The sequence below is a fragment of the Micromys minutus genome, assembly GCF_963924665.1.
Source record: "Micromys minutus genome assembly, chromosome: 9".
Lineage (NCBI taxonomy): Eukaryota > Metazoa > Chordata > Mammalia > Rodentia > Muridae > Micromys > Micromys minutus.
The window spans coordinates 33,507,060-33,523,554 of NC_137978.1; the positions used below are offsets into that span (position 1 = coordinate 33,507,060).

Below are 16,495 nucleotides of genomic sequence, written 5' to 3' on the forward strand. Positions count from 1 at the left end.
CTCCTAGGGTCAACTTCCGTTCCCCGTGGTCCCTCGGAGTGTGGAGCGTGGGCCTTGCGCGCGCTGAGTGTCCATTGGCTAGACGTCCTTACTGAGCGAAGCCACGCCCCTTGGTGTTCTCTGGAGCGGCCGGCCGGAGACTGCGCAGGAGGTAATCTATGCTTCCGCTTGTTGTGGCGGGAAGGTAGAACCTTTAGATTACAGCCGATTGTTTCACCTATACAACCCAGAGTTGGCATGGGCAGTCCGGGCTTACCAGGTTCTGGGTTGGGGGAAAGAATGCTTCCTACGCTGAGCTAAAATGTCTAGAAGTTCGGGAGAGAGGGGTGCAAGCGTGGCCAAGTAAAGGGGACCTGAGCGTGGCTGTAAGTCCAGAAAGTATAAGGAAGTGAGAGGGAAGGAAGCGTTCTACAGGACACAGGTAGATAAGTGGTAAAGCGACCAGGAACATTTTAAAGATAATCCACACAAGTGAGAACATGCACTGGAGTTAAGGCTTTGGTAGTATGATGGCAAGGAAGAACCAAGTTGTCTAAATTTGACCCACGGTAAGACAGGTAGTAACAATATTGGAAATCAGTCCCATCCTAGGGCGTGTTCTCTGGCCCCACCGACCTAGATTTTTACTTATTCAACTATATGAGTAGGGGAACTGTCTTTCATTAATATGCAGCATTGCCTGACACTTCTACCATCCCATTAATTTATTTAACAACTTTGTATTGTATATAATAAATATATTTGGTGTGGGCTCTGAGGAAACAAGATAACTCTCATAGAGGTGTGTGTGTGTGTGTGTGTGTGTGTGTGTGTATGAGGGGTGTGTTCTTTTTTAGCAGGTCTCAGCCAGGAGTGATACCACATGCTTTTAATCTCAGCACTAGGACACAGAGGCAGAGCAAATACCAGGACAGCCAATGGCTACATAGAGAAAAAAACTCTCAAAAACAAAACAAAAAAAGATAGGAACTCAAAAGCTGGCTTGGAGCTTCTCTTAAAAAGAAAACAAGGCTGGGTGAGGTGGTACACTAAATCAATTTCTTCGTACAGAAGGCAGAAGCAGGCAGATCTCAAAGTTCAAGGCCAGCCTGCTGTACTGAGTGAGCTCCAGAACAACCAGGGCTGCACAGAGAAACTCTTGGGGCTCCAAAAAACAAAACAAAAAAAGAATCTCCACACCTGGAGTGCTGGATTATAGGTGTTTATAACCACTCTGGTTTGACTTTATAAAAATCTCCACTGGGCAGCCACGTGGTATCTGGGAATTGAACACAGAATTTCAGGTACAGATAGTCACTGACTTACGTCTTCATGCAAAGTTGTGTTCTTTATTATTTTTTTTAACATTTTTTGTTTGAGATATATATATGACACAGGGTCCTTGTGCCCATGTTTGTTTAATGTATATGAGTATTTTCCTGAATATATGTATGTGCACTGGGAGAGTCCCTGGTGCCCATGAGGCTGAAAGAGGGTGTTGGATCCCCTGGAACTGGAGTTACAGATGTGAGGTACTGGAAATCTAACTCTGTGCCCTCTGCTCTAATGCCATTAACCACTGAACCATCTTTCCAACTCCTAGGCTTATTTTTTTTTTTTTTTGAGATGAAACCAGAGTTCAGAGTCATCCTGCTTAGCTTCCAAAGTGCTGTTTTATTTTAAAGTAGAATAAGAAGACATGGACCAAAAGGATCAAAGTAAATTTGACATTACAGTTGGTATAAAAGCTGCAATGGAAAATGCCAGGTATGGTGGTGACAAAAGCCATTAACCTTAGCACTTAGGAGGCAGAATTCCAGGCCAGCCAAGGCTGTATAGTGAGACCCTGTGGCAAAAGTAAGATAAAAAGTTAGGCAGTTGGCGCATAGTGAAAGGTGAGGCTCTGACCTCTGGATATCAAACCACATTGCACACCAGGCTGGACTGCCTTATAGGGAGAGAAGTTTAACCTGTAATTTGGCCACCAGGCTACGTGACTACCTCAAGGGTGGTGGAGGTGGTCATAAGGCTTACATGCTCTGGGATATGCAGGCACAGCACAAGAAGGAAAACAGTCTTACTCCTGCCAGGGTTTGGACACTCCTCAACCTCACTCTTGCACTGGTCTGGCTCCCCAGGTCGCATGTCTTTCCCATTGAATAAGAACCTAGGGCACTGATTCATAGATCTTCAAAGTGATACCATGAGGAGTCTTGAAAAGCCAGTAGTGTGACCTGAAAGTCCTCCAGAAGCTACCCAACCTCCCCATCTTCTCTCACCCCATCCCTTATCTTTCCTCCCCTCTTCCTTGCATTATAACACACTAGATTGTTTGCAATGCCTCAGGCTTCCTGGCCAGTCTCTTCAGGACTCATCCTTTATTTGTTTAAGACAGGGTCTCACTTTGTAGCCCTGGCTAGACTGGAACTTACTGTGTAGATCAGGCTAGTCTGGAGCTCATCGATATCTGCTTGCCTCTGCCTTCCAAGTACCTGCATTTAAAAAAAAAAGTGTCACCATGCCTCCAGAAGATTTTAACTATTTCCGTTTTGTTTGTTGAGATAGGGTTCTCTGTATAACTCTGGCTGCCCTGGAATCTGTTCTGTAGACTCAGTCATCCACCTGCCTCTGCATCCCCACTGCTGGGATTAAAGGTGACCACCCCATACCCTATGATCCTTTTTTAAAAATTAAAATTTTACACACTTCACTTGAGTTACTTTTCCTCTTTATGCTAACAGTTACTTTATTTTATTGCCTTTTTAATACTGGGTTTCTCTGTAGCTCTGGAACTTGCTCTGTAGACCAGGCCTTAAACTCACCGAGATCTGCCTGCCAGGCGCTGGGATTAAAGGTGGGCATCACCATCAGTCACTACCAACCAGCTAGTTACTTCTTTTAAGTATCTTATATAATTTGTTTACGTGTATTGTTTAGTGTCTGCCTCTGTTAGAATAAGTTGTCTTCTGGCAGAAGCCTTCAGTATTTGCTGAGGTTCAAGGGTCTCTGCACCCATTATGACCTCCCAAAGCTCGTCGGGAGGCAAAAAGGTAGTTCACACAAGTATGTAGCCAGTGTTTGGAATTTCACCCCCAGTGGATTTTTTAGACATATTTAAGCACAGTGCATTTTGGTGAAAGATTTCCTGGTGATGACTCAACCCCATATGTACAAAGACATCAAAACCCTTTGCAAAATACAAGTGAGATCGTCCATAGAGATGGGTTTGAAGATTTACAAGCTCATGATAAGTGGGGAAGGATTGGGTATCGTCTCAGCCACACAGATGGAGCAGAGGTTACCAGGCTATTAAATGGCTTCTCGGGTTGAAAATGGGTTATAGATCTCTCCCTTTGCAGAAAGACCCCTGCATGTTTAACATTCCTGGTTCCCCAGTGCTTCTCTGTGAGCACAAGGACCTCTAGCTCCTATACTCAGGTAAATTGTTTGGCACACACTAGGCAGTCTATATTTGTTCAGGGATTTGTGGGAAGCCATTGTGTATGGAAGTGGACAAAAGCATTCCCATGTGTGTTTCCTTTTGTAATGTCGGTTTGAAAGACCCCCCGGATTGGGGAAGCCCCTCACTCTAGTACTGGGAAAACACTAACCAAAGAACTCACAGAGATCCAATCTTGCTGCAATCAGGCAAGAGGTTTATTCGGGGGTGGGGGGAGGTAGGCCAGAGCTCTGGGGACGACACATATCTCACGCAGGAGATAGAGGAGTCGACCCCAAACTCAATTAGGGGGACATATTTATAGGGAAAATTACATAGGCCGTTAGCAACAAGCACATAACAATTTTATTGGTTTATTCAAATTGGCACTCTCTGTCTGCTTTTGGATATGATTCAACTCTAGACCACTCTGTTTTGGGGCACACTGACCTTCATACTAGTTTTTCTCAGGATTGCAGAGTCAGACCTTATTGAGACCAGGTGGTCTGTGGTTTTTGTTCTCAGCCTTGAGACATACTTGTCCTCAAGGCAGGGTTAGTGGGCGTAACTTGAAATTTTAACTCTTTTCAGGTTCATGCAGGCTAGCATCACTCTCAAACTCACTGTTTAGCTGAAGATGACCTTGAATTTCTCAACCTCCTGGGATTACAGATGCCAACCCAGAGACAATGATCGTGTCTTGCTTTCTTCCTCCAAGAACAGGGTGTAGGAGGAATTGTGAAAGTGAATGAGTGTGGCAAGGAAGTTGGAGAATGTGTCCTCTGTTGTAGGCATGGTCCTGGGGAAGAGGAGGCCTTCACATAAAGGCGGGAGGAAGGCAGAGCAAATAGAGGGAAGTTTGTGTATTTCCCCCTCGGAAGTGAAAGCAGGGTCATTTGATGAAAATGAGGTGGTGCTGTCAGGGGAAACTATTCACAGGTTTGGTAGGATTGCGGCACAGCAGGGATGAGATCAGATTGCTTCATTTTTCAAGACTCTGCTTCCTGGGCTGAATGGAAGTACTAGTCCCTACCTGCTGGAGCCATGGCTCAAGTGGTCAGTCCAGTAAAGTACTTCTTGGGGCTTTAAAAAGTCTCTTCTATTGACTTTATCTATGTCTAATCTGTGTGTTGTATATGTGTGAGCCCCGTGCATGTCATGGTCATGAGGCACCCATGTCTGTTCAGTGAACCTGCTGTTTGCTGCTTGTAATGTTTTTGCAATTACAGAAAAGATAGCCAGGAAAGCAGGCTGGCAGCAGTCAGCCTGATGCATTTTCTCATGACTAATGGCCAGCCAGTAACATTTACTAGCCCAGGAAGCAATTTGGAATGAAAATAGTCCGTCTGCCTTCTTTAATTGACTTGCCATCTGCTCTCAAGCAAATCTTTCCCCTCATTCTTAGTTTCTCATTTCTGTGAAGTGAACTAGGTGGTTACAAATGGTTAGTATGACTATGCTAGATATCTAAGCAGACAGACTTCCTACTCATCTCATACCTTAGACACCAAACAACCCATAACCTCACATACATGATGGTAGGCATCAGGTATATACAAGTGCTCCTTGAGTTTGGGCCCAACGCTGCCCAAACCCTTTACTTTTCATCTATCATGCCCTGAAGCCACTGGCTCGCCTTCTCTGGTCATACATCAGTGCTAAAGTTAGCTAATACCAAACCATGGGCATTAGTTACTGTTCTATTGCTCAGACAAGACACCATGACCAAGGCAACTATTATTAGAAAACCACAAACCTTTAACTGGGGACTTGCTTATAGTTTCATAGGTTTAGTTCATGAGCATCATAGTAGGACGCAGTGACTGAGAACTTTGCAGCTAGACAGCAAAAAAAGACCTGGCCCTGGTGTGAGCTTTTTTTAAACTTCAAAGCCCACCCCCCAGAGACATACATGCTCCAACAAGGCCACACCTCATAGTCCTTCTCATACAGTTCCAATAACTGGGGCCAAAGCATTCAAACATGATCCTATGGGGACCATTCTCATCTACACAACTATAGGCATCTTGAAAGTGCTGAAGGAAAGCTAGACACTGTCCTTAGTACGGTTTCTATAGCTGCAAGGAAAACACCATGACCAAAAGAGCACATTGGGGAGGAAAGGGCTTATTTAGCTCACACTTCCACCTTGCTGTTCATCACTGAAGGAAGTTAGGACAGGAACTCAAACAGGGCAGGATCCTAGAGGCAGGAGCTGGTGTAGAGGCCATGGAGGAGTGCTGCTTACTGGCTTGCTCCACATCCTGTGCTCAGCCTGCTTTCATATAGAACCCAAGACCACCAGCCCAGGGATGGCTGGTGGACCCTCCACTGATCACTAATTGAGAAACTGCCTTATAGCTGATTCTCATGAAGCATTTCCTCAACAGAGGCTCCTCCCTCTCTGATGACTTGCTTGTGTCAGATTGACACACAAATCCAGCCAGTACAGACATGTTGGATATAGTTATGCACGTGTGGGAGGAAATGATAGGAGGATATATTGTGCTTCCCTAAAGGAATAGAGCTGATAGACTATACATATTAAAGGGGGATTTATTAGAGTGGCTTACAGGCTGTGGTCTAAGTAGTTCAACAGTCTGGTGGTTGTTCAGACTAGTAGACTGGATGTCTCTCCAGTCCCAATGTGTGCTGAAGTCACTGACTCCAGTGACTATAGAGCCGCTGGTCTTCAGTCTGTGTTTGAATCTTTGGAGTATGTTCTAATACCAGGGAAAGAATGCCTTAGCAACAGAGTGAGGGCAAGCAGGCAAAAAGCAAATTTCTACTTCTTCATCCTTTGATGTGGGTACCACCAAGAGGGATGGCCCAGAGTTAGGATGTGTTTTTCCACTTCAGTCAAGAAAACTCCTCACAGGCAAGCCCAACTATTTGGATTTTAGCTGATCCCAGATGTAGTCAAGTTGAATGTTCATCACAGGAGATCAGGAGTATGAAGCCAGTCTGGGCTACATAAGTGAGACCCTGCTTCGAAAGACAAAAAAACAGGGCTGGAGAAATGGTTCAACACTGGCTGTCCTTATAGCAGAATTCAGTTCTTGGCATGCATATGGTAGCTCACAAACAACTGTAACTCCAGTTTCAGGGATCTGACACCCTTTTTTAGCCTCTAAGGGTAGCTCATGGTACTTGTATGCATGCATGCAGACAAAAGACAAAAAAGAAAAGCAATAGACATTCTGAGTGATCTAGGAAGAGTTGGCTATAATTCCTAATTGTGGCTGACCACATTGGCTACCTCTGTCTGTTCCAGGTTATCATGAAGAAGTTACGAGCATCTGTAAGGAGTCACAAAAAGCAACCATCCAACCACAAGAAAAGGGAAAAATGTGCTCTTAGCCCGGCCAAACATTCTGGCCTCAATGGTAAGGAGCATGGCCCTCACCAGAGTTTCAGGGGACTAGTTTCACTGGCCAGAAAAGAGGGCAGACTCAAGCTTGCTGTATACCAAGGAATTAAGAAGCGAATTCTAACTGTTTCACGGTGTAACTTTGGGCCAAGTGCTCTGGGTGTTTTATTACCAGTAGTCTAGAACAATTTCTTTTATACATTTCCTCTCTGTCCTGTGCCTTTCGTGGGATCAAATGAGTTTATAAGCCCGAATGTGATTTATAAATAGGAATGCCTTCTGCATAGGTACATATTCTGCCTGTCTAAAACTGTTGAATGTTTGTTTGTGGCTGGGAGAAAACAGTGACTCTGACAAAACCAAAACTAGAATTTTGGTCAAGGCTTCATACCACTAGAACTCTGGTCTGCTTGCAGGCTTAAAGCCTGAGCAAGAGAGTAGAAGCCCTAAGTGGGAACTGACTGCTACAGGTTACTGTGTTCCAGGGCCCTGCTGCACCTGTGCAAAACTGATCCATAAAGGAGCCAGCGGACGGCTCAGTGAGACAAAGCTTCTGCCACACAAACCTAATGACCTGTGTTTGACATCCAGGACTCATGGAAAGGCAGGAGGAGCGAACAGACTGAGAAAGCAGCCTTCTGACCTCCACATGCACACCAGGGCACTGATGCCCACCCATCACATCAGAATCACACACACAATCAGAACAATCAAATAAATATTAAATACTGAAGAGCCAGGCATGGTGATCACCCTGGTAATCCCAGCACGTGGGAAGTTGAGACAGGATTAGGAGTTCAAAACTGGCCTTGACTACATAGCAAGTTTGAGTCCATCCTGGAGTGTAGGAGATCCTGCTGAGGCCTTGCCTCAGATAACTGAAAAGGGTTTCGAAAGATGACTCAGCCATCAGGCTGTTCACAACCTCTAAGAACTCCAGCTCCAGGGAATCAGAGACCTTGAACGCGCATGCACACACACACACACACACACACACACACACACACACACACACACACAGAGTTAAAAGTAATTCTAAAATTACTGAGTTCCCCTGGCTGCCCTGCAGGCCTGGCCAAGCAGAAGAGAGAGGAGTTACTGCGGGCATCTGACTCCCCATATCATCTCTTCAGCGACATGGCCGATGTCGCAGCTTTCCGGAGGAACTTGCTCAGCTGGTATGACGAAGAGAAGCGTGACCTCCCTTGGAGAAAATGGGTAAGTGGGACAGAGACAGTGGGATGGGAAGTTGGCACTTCACCCTTTGATAGTGGTTTTCACCTTTGGTTTTATTGACAGGTAAAAGAAGAGGCCAACTTGGACAGGAGGGCCTATGCTGGTCAGTACAAAGGCTGCTTTGCCTGGAAGTCCTTGGATTTAGGGGTTGTTCTTAAGTTTGAGGGTAAGAGCTTGGAGCCAGGGTGAGTTAGCAGTACTCTCACACTAATCCCCCTTCCCCAGTATGGGTGTCAGAAGTTATGCTGCAGCAGACCCAGGTTGCCACGGTGATCGACTACTACACCCGATGGATGCAGGTGATGCCAGGGAGGGAAGGGAGAGCCCAGCAAAGGCTTCCTCCATCACCCTCTTTCTTGACCTTGTTTCTTTCTTGCCTGTTTGGATCTACAGAAGTGGCCAACGCTTCAAGACCTGGCCCGTGCTTCCCTGGAGGTGAGAACCACCCTTGGGTAGGGGAATAGAAACAACTGAGGGACAGACCACTGAACTTTGGCCTCTGGCCTCCGCCTACAGGAGGTGAACCAGCTCTGGTCTGGCCTGGGCTACTATTCTCGAGGCCGTAGGCTACAAGAAGGAGCTAGGAAGGTAAGTGGGTGGGTGCACTGAAAAGTAGCCCAGGGCCCCAGATATCTTAAAACTGTGAGCTTCCTGCTCCCATTAGGTGGTAGAGGAGCTAGGAGGCCATATGCCACGGACGGCAGAGACACTGCAGCAGCTCCTGCCTGGTGTGGGGCGGTACACGGCTGGAGCCATTGCTTCCATTGCCTTTGACCAGGTAAGCCCATAACCCAGCTATCCTTATGTGAACACCCCTTCCCCCATGTCTAGTCTGACTCCCAGGCTCCTCTGCAGGTAACGGGTGTAGTGGATGGGAACGTTTTACGGGTGCTGTGCCGTGTCCGCGCCATTGGGGCTGATCCCACCAGCACCTTTGTCTCTCACCACCTCTGGTAGGATAATGGAGTGATGGGAAATTGGGAAGGGTCTCTCTAAAGGGCCTTTGCTTACAGAAGTGCTTCTTACTTTTAGGAACTTAGCCCAGCAGCTAGTGGACCCAGCCCGGCCTGGGGACTTCAATCAAGCAGCCATGGAGCTGGGGGCCACAGTGTGTACCCCACAGCGCCCTCTCTGCAGCCATTGCCCTGTGCAGAGTTTATGCCGGGCACACCAGAGGGTGAGCCTCCAGAGGAAGAGGTATTAGAATGTCGTAGTAGGTGACCCTCGTTCTGTGACACCCTCTGTCTTCTATGTTTCAGGTGGAGCAGGAACAGCTCTCAGCCTTGCCAGGCAGTCCCGACATAGAGGAGTGTGGTGAGCACCAACCCCAACCCCAGCCTTTCAGGGAGCTCCCTTTTCAAGCCTGGGTGTGATTCTGCAGTGAGACGAAGCCTCCCCCTGGGCTTGGCCCTAAAGTCCCTTGGCCTGACCAGGGCTAGGGATCTTTGTTCCAGCTCTCAACACTGAACAGTGCCGGCTTTGCCCCCCTCCCACAAACCCCTGGGACCCCACCATGGGGGTGACCAACTTTCCTCGAAAGGCCAGCCGCAGGCCTCCCAGGGAGGAGTACTCTGCCACCTGTGTTATGGAGCAGCCCAGAGCCATTGGAGGTCCCCTCATCCTCCTGGTGCAAAGGCCTAACTCAGGTACCCAAATATCGGGACTGGAGGGCAGTGGCATGAGCAACAGAGACATGAGAAGAGGCAGTAGAGGAGGATGACCCCATATCTGGCTGCCATCAGGTCTGCTGGCAGGACTGTGGGAGTTTCCATCGGTCACTTTGGAGCCCTCAGAACAGCATCAGCACAAAGCCCTTCTGCAGGAACTGCAGCGCTGGTCTGGACCCCAACCCGCTACTCTTCTCCAGCACCTGGGGGAGGTAGGTTAGCGAAGGTGTCAGGAAGGAGGGATTGTGTGTTCACATTCACAAACCTGGTTCAGTCTCTTTCTCCTACCCCCATCGCAGGTGGTGCACATCTTTTCTCACATCAAACTGACTTATCAAGTATATAGTCTGGCTCTAGGACAGACCCCAGCAAGCACTGCACCTGGCGCTCGATGGTTGACCTGGGAGGAATTTCAAAATGCAGCTGTGTCTACGGCCATGAGAAAGGCACCACCTTTATTGTCTTCATTGTCCTCTTGTCTGTCTCTTACGTGCTTTACTCGAACTTGTTGCTGCCTAGCTGAGAAAGAAGTGTACACTGTACACAAGCCTGCTGCGGCTAACCACAGGCTGGGGTGGGACTCCGGGTATCGGTTCTTTTTGTAGAAGGTGCCAGCCCTGTCTTGTTCCCTCTACCTCCATCTTTGCTAGGTGTTCCGCATGTATGAGGAACATCGGAGAGGGACCAGCAAGGTGAGTCTCAAAGGTTCCTCCTGCCATCTCCCCCCACACCTGTTTCTGTTAGCATTCTGGGATGAATATTATCCATTCCAGGTTTTGCTGGAGGCAAGGGACAGTTTGTAAACTAGGAACTGATTGTACAGTGCAGATTACAGGGTAGGGGGACAAGAATTAGAGTGGGCTCTGTCAAAGTATGCCAAGTGTTTGTGCTACGTTTTGTGGAGTATTTGTAGGGAGCTATCTGTGAGAAAAGAATTAAGGAAAGCTGCCTAGAGAACATAACTGCTAATTCGGGTCTTAGAAATGAATAGCTGGCTTCAGTCTTGGGAGGGGAGTCAGCAGTGAATGGAACAAGGCGGGGTCTGCACTGGGTAAGGAGCTGCAGAGGGTGGGGCTCTGAGTCCATCAGTCAGGACATGAAATCCTGACAGCCAACACATTTTATGTGAAGAAGACATTTATTTTTAAAGAAAAGATTTATTCTTACTGTTTTTAATTATGTGTATGTATGTATCTATGTGTGTATATGTACATTCAGTGTAGTGCCCACTGAGGCTGGATTTGATGCTATAGGTGGTTGAGAACCACCTATACAAGATGTATACTGGGTCCCCAACTCAAACCCCCTACATGAGCACTATACATTCTTGACCACTGAGCCATCCCTCCATCCTCACCCTCACTGTGAAGCTGAAGATGGCCTTAAACTTCTGACCCTCCTTCATGATGGGATTCTAGGCACATGCCCACCACACTCAGTTTTATCCAACACTAGGATTCAAACCTAGGGTTCCGTGCTTGTCAGGAAGCCTTCATCAACTGAGCTACATCCCCACATTTGTATCTTAACAAAGTTCTCTTGGGTACCTTTTAGGGAGTCGGTTGAAGGGCTTGAAGGCAGGAAATTTCTCCCTAATCTAGTGGGTAGAAGAGTCATGGTGTACTCATTACCTCCCACCTTTGAATTTTGCACAGGGTTCCAAAAGGTCCCAGGTGTGTACTCCATCAAGCCGGAAAAAACCCAGCCGCGGACAGCAAGTCCTGGATGGTTTCTTTCAGCGTCCTATCCCCTCAGACAAACCCAACAGTACTACCCAGTGATATTCTGGGACTCCCCACCCAAAATCCAGTCTAATAAAATGCTTATTTTTGTAGTCCCTTTGGAGAACTTTATGCAATTTCTCTAGTCCCTTCACTTAAATTTGAGAAACTTCTGGGTGAGCTCCTAGACAGCTCAGGGGGCTAGCTAGATGCATCCTGAACCAGATGTTCTTTCCCAGAAAGGAGCAAGGGCAGCTGGAGGGAGCATCTGTGAGCACAGACATCCATCACTCCCATCTGAATCTCAGGTCAGCCCTGATTGGAACTGGAACATCACCTTACAAGGCAGTTGGGCTATTAGTCTGCACCTGCCACAGGTGCTCCCTAGGGAGGTCAGCACAAAGGAAGATTTGTATTAAATTCCTTCCTCAAAAACGGAACCATTCATTCAGGGTACATTTCACGTGTAATGAAACTTCAGAAAGCAAAAGGGCTAACAGTCACAAAACTTGAAGTGCAGGAAGACAAAGAAGCTCAGGAATGTGGTTGTGTCTTACGACCCAATTCCTTTATTTATATTACATGGGAGTGTTAGATGTTTTAGCGGTTATTGCAATTTTAAATCTCAGGTCCGATACAGCTGGGGATGAAGATCACACCAGGCCCTGAGGCAATGATAGCCTTTTTATCTGGGTGTAGTTCTGTGGAGGTGTGTCAGTTCCAGCAGGCCGGTGCAGTACTCCTCTGAGCACCAAGGACAAGTGGCAACTCCCAGTTCTAGCCTGGGTTAGGCTCCCTGGGCCCTGGCAGCTTCCTCTTGTACTGACTGCCATAGTGCACGAATGTTGTTCTGGCCAAAGCCTGTGGCCCCCTGTCTCTGAATCAGCTCCAGGAAGAAAGTGTCCTCATCGAAGAGGGACTTGGTGAAGACCTGAAGCAAAAACTTGTCTTTATCACCATCTAGCAGGATTCCCTGCCGTTCTAGAAGGCTAGGCTTGTGCCCTGCAGCTAAGATTTGTTCCTCTTTGCCGGGCTGCTGGTAATAAGCTTCTGGAGGTGTCAGGAGCCGGCCTCCCGCCTTCGCAATTCCTTCAGAAGCATCTATGATGTTAGGAGTGTACAGTCCTACGTGCTGCAGCCCTGGCCCCCCATGCCGGGTTAGAAATTGCTCTACCTGGTCCTGTTTGCTGGTGAGTCCCGGTAGGGACTCTGCCAGCACAAGGGTGGGGACGGTACTGTTTGGTGGAGTCTGCAAGGCAGTGAGCCGTAGTCCCCCTCGCCCAGACCCTGCAGCCACCTTGAGGCCCAGTTCTGGATCCTCACCTGGGCTCAGCGGCAAGTGATGAAACCCTAGGCAGTCGTGGAACCAGCGCATAAGTGTAGGGGAGCTGCCGGAGGCGCAGGCCAAGGTCAAGTGGTCCATGTGGCTGATCCAGCCCGGGCCTGGTGTGCAAGGCAGAGGTCTGAACCCCGGCAGGAAAGATCCGCGATAGCCAGCACGCTGCAGCAAGGTAAGGCTTAGATTACCAGCCGGAGAGCTGACCACTGTGTAGGTGGCTGTGCCCTGTGCATCTCTCACCCTAGTGGGTGGTACCGGCATGGTGCAGCCCCGAGCCGCTAGCGCCCGGGCGGCGCCGTCCACATCCTCCACGTCGAAGCACAGGTTCGTTGCGCTGGGCACCGAGTGATGCGGATCCAGGCCGTACAGTGGCTCCCGCGGTCCCGTACCCTCATTCACTAGAAAGACGGCGTCCCCGCTGCGCAGGGCCAGTTGTCTCCAGCCGTCTGCTTCCCGCACCGCCAGGGGCTGGAAGCCGAAGAGGCGTTGTAAGTCTCTCGCTAGGGGCTGCCCAGCTGGCACATGGAAGGCGATGTGACACAGATGGCGGGCGGGCGCAGCCATGGCGAGCCCAATTGCCGGCCACCCGGGTCTGTTCTGGCGCCTCTCACTCTTTGAGAATTCCAAGACTCAGTCCAGGAGTAGCTGTTGGAAGCCGGTGGAGTCCTGGTCTATCCGAAGAGCGCGTTCCTTGTTTTTTTCTCGGCAGAGGTCACGAAGTCAAACTTTGGAGGACTGATCCCTCGCTGCAGGGCCACTGCAACCAGAAGCCGGCAAAGGACCACAGGCTCTGTAAATTGTATGAGAGCCACGCGGGCGCTGTGCGGGGCGGACTAGGAGGTCGGGGTGGAGCCTGAGACTCCGCCCTTGACACTCCCTCTCGCCCAGAACCTGTCCCCGGAGTACGTTGGGACGAAGGGCAGTTCCTTCCCAGGGCCTTGGACCAGGTCACACCCTTGGGCAATGAACCACCCTTTCCGGGGCCCAGAAAGTCACAATAGCCACCTTCACTCTGTGACCGGCGCACTCTTCCCGCGACCTCAGAGCTAAGGACTGCCGGGATTGGGGAGGAACCCCAATCCTTTCTCTACAAACAGGCCTGGTGCTTTTTCTTTACAATTCAAAAGTCTGCTTTCAAGTCCGGGCTCCGTTAACATTTTACTTTTTTTTTATATTAAAATATTTTCAGTTACAGATTTTCAACCTCCAAGCAGGGTGGAGAAATTGATAGAAGAGCAAGCATTTACATCTCTCTCCGTCTGGGAATCTCCACCTCACCTGACTCTCCAATTCTACTTCTAAGTGAGATTTTGAGGGGTTAGAAAACGACTAAAACGCCGCCGCCTTGTGTTTTGTTTGTTGTTCCTGTAATGAACTACTGCTCATTGCCTTAATAGGCCTCCAAAAACAGCTCAGGACTTCTTAAAGATACCAGCAAGGGGACCTCAATGAAGAAATCAGAAGTCTTGTGGGACTTCTGCTGGAAGGTCATTGAAGTAAGCTTAGAGGACATTGAAAGGGCAAAATTCGAGAGAAAACCTCAGAGAAGAGAAGCCAGAACAATTGTGCTGAGAAGACATTTGGGAAGGTCACCACGCCCAGAAATTACTTTGTCAGGCGTTGAGAGGCTGCCATTGGGGGACTAGACTTAGAGAAGGAGGCTTGTCACAGTGTATAGGATTGCAAGTAGGAGGTCAGGACCTCTTCCTCCAGCCAGTGATCAGAAGAACATGGATTCTAGAACTAGGCAGACCTGGGTTAGAAATCTATCTCTAACATGTGCTCACAGGACTTTAGTCATGTTGGATAATTTCTCAAAGCTTACTTATCTACAGAAATGAGATTCCCCTCACCTCAATGCTAGGGATCGATATCTAGGGTCTCACACAAGCTAGGCAAGCACCCTATTTAATTACACATTACCTCTGAAGCAGATTGCTGTGGTTGAGACACTATAAGTGTCCAACCAACAGTAGCTATTGTTTTATTTCCATTACACAATGTCAATGTAACTTCCCAGAGGGTATTGTGTGTCTTTGGACAAAGACTGCATTGAAAACGTCCAAAGTCTAGGCAGCCAAGTCAAGGAGCAGCTCTGATAATGGCCCAGAACAAGCCTTGGCTCCTTTCATTAATACCATGTTCCCTGCAGCTTGGTCTTCACAAAATACTTCCTATTGAGAATGATAGTTAACGAGGGTCTCACGCTGGAGCCTTAAACAGCTGCGGATAAACGACAGACTAGACAGTGAAACGCCAGGGGCCTCACCTTCCTCCCACCTGGACTGAGGTGGCTATTAGTGGGCTTAGGTCAGATGACACAAACAAGAGGGTCACAAAAACTGTAGATTCCATGGCAGCACATAGTAGGACCACTCCCAGAGCGTGTAGGAAGGCCCTGGTTTTGGTGTGTTCTGAGAATCTGGGAAATACGACCGGGCTGTGAATGCAGGGATGAAAAACTGGTGGGTGTTTTTAGTTAGGGCTCCATAATCTATATCCTCCAAGCCTTTGCTTTCAAGGGCTCCAAGTATAAACAGGTGAGTACAATAAGGCCACTGGACCTTAGCACCCCAAGTGCTTAGGAAGGAGACTGCAAGGATTATGGAAATTAAGTGGAGGGTATGGTGGGTCTGTCCTGAAAAAGCATAGGACTTGACACAAGTAACAGACTGGGTTTTCAAGGAACAGTGAAGGTGGTTGTGGCTGTGGATGTTGGTCCCCTGTGGTGTACAGATCGCCACCTACTTAGGGATTGGGGGGGGGACCTTCTCAAGACCTCACCAAGGATTGACGATTGCCCTCCTGCTGGGGCTATTTGTGTTGGTGTCAGCAAAACTAAAGGGAAACAGTGGACTCCACTGGAAAGAACAGGCAAGGTCGTAGCAGAGCGGGAGCTTCCGGTCTCTTAAGTCCGCTAGGTCAGGCGAGGTAGGGGTGAGCTTGGGCTATGAAAAGCTGAGTTCAAGTCATAGAACAGCGCCGAGGCTGCAGGTCTCGACTCTAAACCTAGAGGACAACAGTAGCTCGCTTGGCTTACTAGATCATCCGGGCTCTAGCTCCGGGTACTCTGCTCAGGGACCCACAGCCCCCTCGAAAGGGTCGCCCAGGATCCAGCCAGCAGCTCCATCCTTTAAAGATCCAAAGGCCGCCTCTCCCCCCCACCCCACCCCCGGTCTGCTCCGTGCTCTTTTATCTTTCCCTTCCGCCGGAAGCGGCTCCGGAAGCTACCGCAGTTTTGGATCCGCCCCCATTCTTTTCGCTTGCTTGCCGAGGGTTGGCGCAGAAGAACCTCAGGGAAGGTGACCTCAGTCATTTTTTCTCAAGTTGTGCATATACACAGACTACATATTTACTAATGCATTAAAGCAACAACAACAAAATGTACAGAGTCACGTGGCCCAGACTAGTCTCTAATTCGTTTTGTAACTGAGATCACGGTTACTGAAGATCCTCCTGCCTCCAGAGTGCTGGGATTGTATGTGTGCACCGCGCCTTGTTTATGAAATGCTGGGGATAGAATATGGAGCCTAAGACCGGATGCGTGCTAGGCAAGCATGCCACAAGCTGAGCTACATCCTCAGCTCCAACTTAACTGTTTTTTGTTGTTTTGTTTCTCAAGACAGGGTTTCTTTGTGTAGCCCGGGTTGTCCTGAAACTGGCTCTGTAGACCAGGCTGGCTTTGAAATCAGAAACCCGCCTGCCTCTGACTCCAGAGTGCTGAGATTTTAAAGGCGTGGGCCA

General features: G+C 48.6%; 2 protein-coding genes across 3 annotated transcripts; one reads left to right on the forward strand and one right to left on the reverse strand.

Moving 5' to 3' along the window:
- The first annotated feature begins 22 nt into the window (after positions 1-22).
- On the forward strand, positions 23-11,525 carry MUTYH (mutY DNA glycosylase). 2 transcript variants are annotated; one of them, XM_080921533.1, is made up of 15 exons: positions 23-151; positions 6,693-6,804; positions 7,858-8,006; positions 8,088-8,127; positions 8,250-8,323; positions 8,418-8,459; positions 8,541-8,612; positions 8,689-8,802; positions 8,880-8,977; positions 9,057-9,201; positions 9,284-9,338; positions 9,479-9,670; positions 9,767-9,903; positions 9,991-10,383; positions 11,347-11,525. In XM_080921533.1, the coding sequence occupies exons 2-14, from the start codon at positions 6,699-6,701 to the stop codon at positions 10,294-10,296; spliced, it is 1,530 nt and encodes a 509-aa protein (XP_080777659.1). In that variant the 5' UTR covers positions 23-151; positions 6,693-6,698; the 3' UTR covers positions 10,297-10,383; positions 11,347-11,525. The 2 variants fall into 2 exon arrangements, with proteins under 2 accessions (XP_080777659.1, XP_080777660.1); XM_080921534.1 differs by lacking the exon at positions 23-151 and adding an exon at positions 2,797-2,833.
- Positions 11,526-12,089: 564 nt separating this feature from the next.
- Positions 12,090-13,509, reverse strand: HPDL (4-hydroxyphenylpyruvate dioxygenase like). The gene has a single exon (XM_080921538.1). It carries the CDS (start codon positions 13,313-13,315, stop codon positions 12,200-12,202), a length of 1,116 nt encoding a protein of 371 aa, XP_080777664.1. The 5' UTR covers positions 13,316-13,509; the 3' UTR covers positions 12,090-12,199.
- Between the last annotated feature and the right edge of the window lie 2,986 nt (positions 13,510-16,495).